Source organism: Eucalyptus grandis, chromosome 1 (assembly GCF_016545825.1).
Source record: "Eucalyptus grandis isolate ANBG69807.140 chromosome 1, ASM1654582v1, whole genome shotgun sequence".
Classification (NCBI taxonomy): Eukaryota; Viridiplantae; Streptophyta; class Magnoliopsida; order Myrtales; family Myrtaceae; genus Eucalyptus; species Eucalyptus grandis.
This window is the reverse complement of record NC_052612.1, coordinates 19,824,536-19,835,905: the sequence shown is the minus strand read 5'-3', so window position 1 is coordinate 19,835,905 and position 11,370 is coordinate 19,824,536. Positions and strand designations below refer to the sequence as shown.

General features: G+C 40.1%; 1 protein-coding gene and 1 pseudogene across 1 annotated transcript; both read left to right on the top strand.

The window, feature by feature from the left end:
• Window positions 1–5,300: 5,300 nt before the first annotated feature.
• On the top strand, window positions 5,301–5,767 carry LOC120289010 (annotated as a pseudogene).
• A 4,056-nt stretch (window positions 5,768–9,823) lies between these two features.
• On the top strand, window positions 9,824–11,092 carry LOC120296015 (receptor-like protein 33). Its single transcript, XM_039317661.1, has one exon. It carries the CDS (start codon window positions 9,824–9,826, stop codon window positions 11,090–11,092), a length of 1,269 nt encoding a protein of 422 aa, XP_039173595.1.
• Window positions 11,093–11,370: the final 278 nt, after the last annotated feature.

Sequence of the window (11,370 nt, the reverse complement as noted above, 5' to 3'; positions counted from 1 at the left end):
TTTTGGTCCATTAACAACGCAACCCTCTTATCCTGCTGTGCTTTTTTTCTCGTGAAGGAGAAGACCCGAGATAGCATGTTTCAGATTAGGATCGAATCAACTTTTTCTGAGTCTATGTTAACGATTAGACATATCGCAGGCTGTTTTTGTGTGGATGTAATTGTAGTCCGAGTTCGTTGATGCCCAGTTTTATTTTTCGTACTGCGCACGAAACTTGTTCGATAAAATGGGTCCGAGATGTGGCTGTGAAATGCTCTTTACTGTTGTTCAATCTGAAGACGTGTTTTAATACGATTTACATGAAATAAGTTGATATGCTAGCTGTTAAGTTTGGCTTTGACCAGTAATGAGAATACCGAGAGTTTTACTGACTTCATATTTTCTTTGATTGATGCATGGTGTCATTGATGATGGCCTTCTCACGGTGATTATTGACGAGAAATTGGATCCAAGAAATTAATTGTTTTTGACGTCTCTTTGATCATGACAAGCGTCGCATTTTGCAAAGAAGTTAGAGAATCAAAATCTTTTTGCTTGTTTTATTTGGTGTGTATCCATGATGTAAAGTAAAGATTCCCATATGAATGGGCGAGGGGTGCTGGAGGCCCCAACCCAAACGATACGTATCCCTTACAAATTGGGTGGGGAAGAAAATGGCGGGGCATGGGGGCAGGATTCAGGTGGGTTTAGTACTTTTGGTTAATTATTGAAAGAGGTGATCATCAAGTGTCCTATACACGCGCGTATATATATACATATATGTGTGTGTATTTTTCTTTTGCTTAGATTGTCTGAACATTCACATTATTTTGCTGGTTTTTTTTCTTCCTAATTATTTCTTCAAATTATGAATGGATATATGCAAACGAGACTCGATCGATAGCTCTTTTGACAAATTAACTAATGCCATGTATTGCTAGGGGACAAATTTAGGTTTAGTTTTGGGCGGTGCAACTCCTATTTTGGCTCAAGACATTCTCTTTTTTGTTGTTTTGACTATATTATCCCTTATGGGGTCTACTACTTCTCTTTAAACCCTACAAAAGTTATTTTTATTATTATTTGAGTCACGATTTTTATTTTGTTTTTTATTTTTTTTCCTTAGGTTTTTATTTTGCAAATCATCTCTATGTTATCTTGCATCATTATTTCCAACAAGTCAATTAATTAGAAGTAACACAACAACCCAAACAGATGATAAAGAACTTATGAAAACATAATAAGAAACTAAACCCAGAGGGAGCAACAATCTCTAGGATGCAAGTATGCTACATACCACAAAGCAACCACGCAATTAATTCACAAATACTATTATGATGCACACTACACTCTAATCATAAGATTGAAACCCATGATCAAACATTTTTACTACCCAAAACTCAAATTCTTCTTTAAGAAAAAATATCAAGAAACACTCAATAGCAACCGTAAAGAGCATGATTCAAGACCAAGAAAACTAAGAAGCAAAAAAAAAAAAAAAAAAAAAAGGCTTTTGCTAGAACCGTACTTTCTATAGCGAATGAGGAGGACATGAATTGTTGAAATAAGCAGTTATTTTCAGGATTGCAAATGTTGGAGAAATTTGTGGGAGAATAAGCAAAATAAGAAGTGGGAAATGTAGAAAGAAGATAATGGCTTGTAAGAGAGACGATTTGCAAAAGCAGAGAATGAACCGAGGCATCAAAGGCGTGGAAAGAAAGAAAAAGAAAGTAAGTGGGACCGCAATGAAAAAACAAGAAACAATGACCAAATAATTAAAAAAATCACTTTTATAGAGTTGCATGAGAACTAATGGGCCTCACAAGGAGAGTATGGTTAAAATACAAAAAACAAAGTGTCTAAGTCAAAAGAGGAGTGGAAAAAACGTAACCCTCAGTTTTGCATACATTAAATTACAAAAGAATAATAACTATCATTGACAATTGAGGATAATTATCCAAAAAGTTATAAACTTGTTAATTCGCTCATAAATTTTTTAAACCTTTTTTCGTGTGTCCATTTAGTCCTCTTTTGAAGTTTTGCTAATTTAGTCCGAAAAGTTTCAAACCTGCGATTGAATCAGAGGACATAGTTTAGGAAACATGATTGGCGTGGAAAATCATATTGTGTCGATGTAACTGCAATGCTTTTAAAACTCTGGCGAGATGGATATAGTTGCGAGTGTTCGCGCTTGGCCCGACTAGCTGAACATTGTGCGAGCAGATAAGAAAGCTTAGACACCGACTCGTCCACTTCCTCGCAGCCTGTAGACGACCCCGACATTTCTGCTTGCCACCGAGAACGCGCGGAACCACGCAGATCAGCCGGAAGCATGTGGCCGTGCCCGAAGACGACCTGGATGGCGAATTTTGCAGCCAGGGTGTTTCCTCTCCCTCTGCTCATTCGAGGCCCCCAAAAACATGGTTGCGGGCAATAAAGACCAGAGAAATTTGACAGAGCAGCAGAATGCCAATCCTTCTTGCTATCGAGGGGGAAAAAAACTACATTTACTTTGAATATCAAAAGTTGTAATTTTTATGAGAAATTCTAATATGACGAGTTATGTTGACAATTTAAATTCTGAAATACTATTTGTTATAATATCGAAACATTGATTTGGAAGAAGAAATAAAACAATTTCCAGTCACTCGGTAATTAATAAATCATCTATATTTTCTAAGCAGCCTAAATACGAAATAACATTTGCTAAGAAGTAAAATATAAATATTAATATAAGTCATTTTGCTTTCTTTATTTTGTGGGTTGGATCGGATCGAGTGAATGAACACGATTTGGTTCGTTTCGAGTATTGAGTATTGACATTTCTCGTGGTCAATTTGGGTCGGGTCGGATCTTCAATGACAGGCCGCCCATCTGGGGCTCCTCCATGTGCTTCCGTGTCTTTCATAGTCTCTCGGTTTCTCCGTGCTCCTCTACCCCCGCTTCGCATCTCGCTGTCTGAAGATGTCGTTGGTTGGATTTTGCAGCTCAGTCGTGCATTCGCCAGCGTGATACTTCCTGTCAAAAGGGTCCATCACTAGTGCTTTCTTGTTTGAGTGGATGTGCATTGTGGGGTCAGAGTTAGACCCGGTTGCTCTGCATTTTCTGGTTGATTCCCTGGGAAAATTCTGGACTAATTTGTGTTCTTTCGGGTCCGTTTCGCGTGATATTGGTTCGCTCTTGTGTTTCTTTCTTAGTTTGCAGCTTAAAAGCTGTATCTTACGGCTTTCCGGGATGCTTGGTTATGGTCTTTCGGAAATTGCCCACTTGAGTGTTTAATGAAAGTCAAGAAAGAGGAGTCAAATGTAGAAGAGAACTATCTTTGCTTGTTTAACGAGGTGCGGACCCTGGAGTGCCATAACTTGACAGAAATAGATACTTAAGTGCCATAACTTTCGAAAGGTACACTTAAGTGCCAAAATCGGAGCAAAGTTGATCACTTGAGTGCCAATTCAGCCAAAATCCAACCAAATTGCATACGTGGCATTTTTCTAGCAAAGCAAGTGCAAAACGATGCTGTTTTGCACGCTAACGTGGCCAAATAATACAAAAACGACGTCATTTTGGACTGACGTGATAAAAAAATATAAAAATGAATTAAATTAAATTTAGTTAAAATATTTAAAAATAATAATTTTAATATTTAAAAAGGGGGAAGGCGGTTGAGGGCTGAGCCGCCACCTCCCGTCATCGCCGGGAAGGGCCGGCGATGGAGGGGGAGGGTCGTCGAGGTCGCCGAGCCTTGGCCGAGGGCTAGCAACCCGGGCGGCCGGTGGCGAGGGCTCGCAAGCCCTCACCTAGATCCGGCGAGGGTTGGCGGCCCTCGCCGACCGGGCCAAGGGCCACCGCCCACCGAGGCGACCCCCATCGGGTGGCGGCCCTTGGCCGGGCTAAGCGAGGGCCACCGAGGCCCTCGCCAACCGGTGGCAAGGGCCTACGTGCCTCGCCCTAGATCGGGCGAGGGTCGCCGACCTTCACCGAATCTAGGCGAGGGCCGCAACCCTTGTCCAAATCTGGGGCAAGGGCATGTAGGCCCTCACCGTCGATCGGCTAGGGTTGCCGGCCCTCGGCCCGGGCTCAGCGGCCCGGCCAACCCTCCCCCACCTTTCGACGATAGCGGGGAGGCGGCGGCGGCGAGGGCTCAACCCTCATCCGCCGGCTGCCTTCCTCCTCCGTTTTTTTTTTTTTTTTAAATAATAATAATAATAATAAATATAAATTATATTATTATTTTGTTCTAAATTTAATTTAATTAATTTTTATATTATATTAAAATCAAATTATGCCAAAACGACGTCGTTTTTGGTGAATTAGCGCTGACTCGGTTCTCCGACGAGCCACCTCAGCAAGAAATATTAATATTTAATTGCCACGTATGATTTCCGGCCGGCCGGATGTGACACTCAGGTGTCCCACTTTTCTTTAAATGTGGCACTTAAGTGTACCTTTCGAAAGTTATGGCACTTAAGTGTCCCTTTATGCCAAGTTATGGCACTTATAGTGTTTTTATCCCGTTGTTTAACACATGATATGCCGTTGAAACGTGGAATGGAGAAAAACTAATCAAAACTGAGTTATGTTAGGACGGTTTTCTGTTGTGACACGAGATGGCTTTGTTCAAGTGTAGTTTTCTCGATACATCACATACATCAGTCTTTTGACTACTTCATGAGATACTTTATCAGCAGTCAGGGTCAATATAATACCTCTCGGCTGTTAATGCTTTTTGTTGTTCTAGTGCATTGGTGTGGGAACTAAGGGTGTGTTAGTTTTGCAGAAAATATTTTTCAAAAGATGATTGGTTATATTACTTAGAAAAATTAGTCAAGGAATGTTTGCACTATTGACCACAATTTATGACTAACTATTTTCATAGATGATGGAAATATTTCTCATTTAATCTTGAGCTTTCCATGAAATAAATGCACCCTAAGTTACTTATTTACAAAGATCTTGTTTCCAGTATAGTTCTATTACAGTTTACTACACTATAAGCTTAAGGCTTGTGGATTATACTTCTCTTCTTTTGTCATGAAAAAGCTGACTTTTATATAACCACAACAAACATACTGGGCCTTGACATAAAGAGGGATGGAAAAGATGAACATTCTAATTTTTTGATTATTTTACCTTTTATCTGACTTTGGTGCTTTCGTCGTAGCAATTCGAAGTTCGTTATATTTATTCCCCAACTCAGAGATGGTTATCCCACTGCCAGCGAAGCCACCGAGAATAATAAACTTTCTCAAGCCTTATGTTCTGAAGATGCACTTCACTAACAAGTTTGTAAGTGCCCAAGTCATCCATTCCCCAACTTAGAGATGGTTATCCCACTGCCAACGAAGCCACCGAGAATAATAAACTTTCTCAAGCCTTATGTTCTGAAGATGCACTTCACTAACAAGTTTGTAAGTGCCCAAGTCATCCATTCCCCAACTGCTACTGTGGCGTCTTCGGCAAGCTCGCAAGAGAAGGCTTTGAGACCAAGCATGGACTCAACTCGAGATGTGGCTGCAGCTGCAAGATGGGAAAGATACTAGGAGAGAGGCTGTTGCTCAAGGGCATCCCTACTGTCGCCGTCCACTTGAAAAGAGAACAAAAGTATCATGGCAAAGTCAAAGCGGTTACCGATTCTGTGAGAGAAGCAAGTGTGAAGTTGCTTTGAAAACTTCTGAACTTATCAGTTGTATTTGTTTTAAGACTCGTGACCTCTGTTTGAAGTGATCTTCACTTGAGAAAGATTGAAAGAGAGTGCATGAAATTTTTATGTTGGAGGCTGCTTATATTGATTTCTTCTTTATAAGGATATAAGTATATTGAATGATTCGGCATGTATGGATCTGAGCATGTGCTTTGGCGTGTTTGGATAGATTATCAGGGTGAGAATGATTGAAAATGATGAGCCTGCCGCTCAACTCTTAAATATTGAAGTCGTTGCATCCATACAAGTTGGATCAGAGTCCAATATAGATCATTGATTGCTCACATTCGGTTTCTACCGGAGCCTTACTGATATTGAAAGAAAATAGCTGCTTGAGACGCTTGACTTCCAAAGATCTTGCACTCTTTGTATCTCCAGAAAATGTTCAATTTATGCTATTTACCATATTAACATTGTAAGGCTATGGGGAGAAGGCACAGGAAGCTATAAGCATTAGTTAACGGATGATCAGGTTGATGAACTGTGACTTAATCATGAAGTACCTCTATCCGTCCGTTACATAGAGATGGTGACTTGACACTCGGCTATGAAGCCGGAAGGACTCGGGGTTTAAGCTTTGTTAATCAAGCTTATATGAAAATCCTATGCTGGCCTTAATTTCAGCCAAAGAGACGAAGTTTAAGAGAAATTGAGTTGACTTTATTAGCCGGAAAAAGTTTTTATAGTAAGATAGCAATCATAATCACGTTCAGGAAACTGCGGTGCACTGGACGTTCCTGAACTAGCGTGCTTCCCAAGAGATTCACTGCCTAATGTGGGGGTGCATGGTATAATTCCAAAGGAAGAGGCAATAAAACTGAAATTCTTTGTAAATACCTGAAAGGCTCCAAAGGAGCTAGCTATTTATCCTGGAAGAATTGCCCAGACAATTGCTTCAATCCTTTCTAACAGGTTCAGTCTCAAAAGCTGCAGTGAAAGACATGCGGTTTGTGTCTTTCTCAAGCAGCATGATGTGGGGTTCCGCGTGGAAGGCGCTGAAAAAATGGAGCCATGAAGATGCAAATGTGTATGTTTTTGCCAGAAAAATTTTGGGAATTGGAATTTGGAATAATATCGACCCCCTGATAAGCAAAGCACCTAGATTTGTGCAACTTCATTCCAATGGACCGAACCTTACGAGCAACTTCATCCTTGGATGGGTCTTGAAACCAATAGAGATTTTTCAATCTCTTTCAACCTTTGCAACACTCGGGTATGTCATCCTTCGCCATACGCCGAATGAAGTTTACGAGGAATTTTTCTTTTACAACATCTGATGAACGAACAAAGATGCAGAATTGGGAGTAATTGAGGACGCCCTTGCATGGAACCTCAATATCATCACTTGTGTTGTTAGTTATTGTAACTGTAACATATTTGACAGGCATTTTATCAACCTTAAAAGATATTTCATCAGTTTATCTTAATTGAATTGTAATTGGAATCTCCATAGCATCCATTTCATGCGAAATTGGAAGATTTGAATGGCTGGCAAGAACTGCAACCAGGATGGAGAAAAGGGAAACCAAATGGATGAAAAAGCCAAAGTGGAAGACACTAGATTTCATGGACTGTGAAATTGTTGAGAAGATGTCCAATTAAACCATGGCCCTGTAGTTTGTTAAAAAAAAAAAAAAAAAAAAAAAAAACCATGGGCCGTGTAGATCAAGGAATGGAAAAGTGATAAGCTTGAAATGCCATTTAGAGATTGCATCATTTACGTGCAAGTCAACACTAGATCTTGGACTTGTACCTATCATCTCACTTACTTGCAATGGTAATTAGGGATATTAGAGATTCAATGTTATTTTACTGGAAAATGTTCATAAATGGTTGTTTTCTTCATTATGGATTATTCAAATTCGTATACTAGATGGTATTGATCAAAGCCACGTTTTTCTATGAAATGATAATTGCCGCCATAGACTTGACCGATATGTCTTGCAAGAAAAGTGAAGAAGGCTTCCACATCATTTACATGTAGAAAAATCCTACTCCATGCTAAACATGATGGTGCAAATAAAAACAAAGTAAAGTTCAACTTTCTAGCACTAATTTTTTATTGCCCATCTAGAATGGATGTTTTGAAAACTCTCTCACCGTCCTTTACGCATTTAGCCAAGGAAGAAATTCTATGGCAGTTAGAATTTTCCAAACCCAAGTAAACCCCACCACCGAAGACTTTGACCCCATTAACCACTTTTGAAGAAGACTTTGACTTCTATAAGATTATAATTAAGTGCATTGCTGTCTTGAAGGCATTGTGCTCGACCAAAAGACATGGAATTCTATCGGTCCCTCTGTTTTCTCTTTTGTCTTTTTGGGCAATTGTTATTAAACCTTCCTTTCTCCACAGCGCAATTATGTCGTTCGGTCCAAAGTGATGCCTTACTTGAGTTCAACGATTCCCTCTCAATTGAAACTGATACTGACTCAAATTGTGAGCCGAAAATGACTACATGGAAGAACGGCTTGGATTGCTGCTCGTGGGACGGTGTCACTTGTGACAATGTAACGGGTAACATTATCGGCCTCGATCTTTCATTTAGCTGTCTGCAGGGGACCCTCCGTTCTAACAGTTCACTCTTTGCACTTCGCCATCTTCAGAGCCTCAACCTTGCTTTTAACAATTTCCGTACCTCACCCATTTTGCCTGAACTAAGTGTGTTTGTTGAATTGAGGCACCTCAATCTCTCTTATTCCAATTTTTTTGGTTTAGTTCCTGTTGAAATTTCTTTCCTTTCTAAACTTGTTTTACTTGATCTCTCTGAGAACTATGAGGTCGATGATATGCTTCGGATGCAACGTCTTAAGATTGAAAATACTGGTTTCAAAATCCTTGTTCAGAATTTGACAAAGTTGAGGGAACTTAACCTCGGTCTCATAGACATGTCTGCTGTTTTGCTCAGTTCTTTCATGAATTTATCATCCTCCTTGACCTTTTTCAGTGCGTTTGATTGCACATTACAAGGGGAACTTCCCCCCAACATTTTTAGCTTGCCTAACCTCCTTGATCTCAATTTGGGCTTCAATGATTTCACGGTTTCTTTTCCAAAGTCTAATTGGAGCAGGTCTCTTGAATCATTAACCCTCTTGTATACAAGCATTTCGAGCACAATACCCGATTCAATCGGTGAATTCAAGAATTTAAAAACTCTGTATCTTCGCAATTGCACATTGACTGGATCGATTCCCTCGTCGCTTGTGAACTTAACAAAATTAACCACTTTGGACCTTTCACACAATGAATTAATTGGTCATATCCCGTCATTTGTTGTAAAGCTTGAACAACTCATGTATGTAGACCTTTCTTTTAACAACTTCACTGGTGTTTTAGACTTGGGAGTCTTTTCGACACTGAAAAATCTGCAAGTCCTTTGTCTTACAGTTGAGCTAAATCTAATGTACAATAGTATGAATCACACATTTCCGAAGCTTGAGAGTTTGGCCTTGCCTTCCTGCAACTTGACCGAGTTCCCTCATTTTCTGAACTCTTTAAAAATGCTAAGAGAGTTAGATCTCTCCAAAAACAAGATTGGCGGTCAAATACCAAGATGGTTTTGGGATGTAGGGAAATGTACCCTACGGTCTCTTGATATTTCTAGTAACCTTATTGAGGGAGGCATACAACAATTTCGTTGGAAAGAGTTGATCAGTGTTAAACTTAGCAACAACTTATTCCAGGGCCCACTTCCAATTCCACCACTCCCTATAGTTTCCTTTCAGGCCACCGACAATCGCTTCAGTGGAGAGATTCCCTCTTCCATTTGCAAAGTAAGTTCCCTTAAATTTCTAAGGTTGGCTCGTAACAATCTCTCTGGCTCTATTCCACAATGTTTGGGAAATTTAGCCAACCTCTCGAGTCTAGACTTGAGTGCCAATAAGCTTGAAGGGACATTACCACGGTCTTTAGACAGTTGTGCATCATTGGGCGTGCTAAACGTGAGTCACAACAGAATCAACGATACTTTTCCGAAGTGGTTGCTAGAATCTCCCTCATTATGGTTCATCGCTCTTCAGTTCAATGAATTCCATGGCCAAATTGATCCTCCATCTGTTCCATTTCATCCCTCCGTGCTTTCTAGTTTTTCCATATCAAACAATAATTTAGGGGGTCAATGGCCGGAAGAATATTTTCTCCATATGTTGAATCTATGGATCGTTGATCTGTCCAACAACAAATTCGAAGGTCCTCTTCCAATTCCACCACCCACCACTCGATTCTATTTTAGTGCAAACAACAAGATTGGTGGAAAGGTTCCCCCTTTGATATGCAATGCCACTGAGCTCAGAGTCCTCGACTTGTCCAATAATAGTTTGATGGGCACCTTGCCAGAGTGCTTGATGAGCTTTAGCAAAAATCTCTCGGTCCTCAACCTCGGCATGAACATGATTCACGGTGTGATCCCTAGAAAATTTGCTGAGGATAACAAACTAAGGACCATCGACCTCAGTCGGAATCGATTTGAAGGGACATTGCCACGGTCCTTATTACATTGTGAAAATTTGGAAGTTTTGGATCTCGGCAACAATAGAATGAAGGATACATTCCCCGATTGGTTAGGAACCCTTCCCAAGCTACAAGTTCTTGTTTTGAGGTCCAACATGTTCCATGGCTTCGTGAGTAGTCATAGAGAAGCTCACTCATTTTCTGAATTGCGCATCTTCGACCTGTCCAATAATAATTTGAGTGGTCCTTTACCGGTTAGTTATATTATGAAGCTTACTGCCATGATGTATCAAGATAAAAGACAAGGCAAGCCACAGTATATGGGAGATGGTAATTATCAAGATTCAGTCATGGTGACCATGAAAGGACTGGAGATACGGTTAGTGAAAATTCTAACTGTTTTCACAAGTATCGACTTATCGAGCAACCATTTTGGTGGGGAGCTTCCTGTGTATATTGGAAACCTAAAGTCGCTCAAAGGGCTAAACTTTTCCCACAACAATCTCACGGGTTATATCCCTTTGTCTACTGGCAATTTGACTGAACTTGAATGGCTAGACCTCTCTTCAAACAAGTTCATTGGAAGCATTCCTCAAGAACTAGCGGATTTGACATCTCTTGCATTCTTGAACCTCTCAGAGAATCAGCTCATCGGACCTATTCCTCGAGGAAGACAATTCAACACATTCAAGAGCGACTCGTTTGCCATGAATCCTAGACTATGCGGATTTCCATTGTCGAAGACATGCACAAACAATCCACGAGAAATTCCACCTTTAACCATTCTTCGAGAAAATGATACAGGGCATGGAGGCTGGTTTGAGTGGAGAGCCATATTGATGGGTTATGGGTGTGGAACCGTAGGTGGAGTCTCTCTAGGATATGTTGTTCTCGGATCTAGAAAATTTGAATGGCTCGCAGGGTTGCTTGAAAGGAAAGGAGCTAATATGAGAAAGAAGTAGGAGGAATGCTTGTAGATCTTATCAAAGATGAGAATCTCAACTGTCATTCTTTGCATTGTAATATGATGAGTAAACTTATTATTTTGGCCTTTTTATCATTTAAGCGTAGTCTCATCCAAGTAAATAAAATAAGATCTAATTTATCCTTGCTTCTTGTGGAAACTTATTTATTTCCTTTTTTCAAGGGATAATATTGAAACCATAAGAAAAGCGAGACATGATTTGATTTTGGTTTAATAAATAGGCCAGTCACGAGGTACATACGACTAGTGTGCGTG

Bases quoted from the DNA above. Each gene is read 5' to 3' on its own strand.
- LOC120296015 (XM_039317661.1), top strand. From the start codon at position 9,824: ATGTTGAATCTATGGATCGTTGATCTGTCCAACAACAAATTCGAAGGT.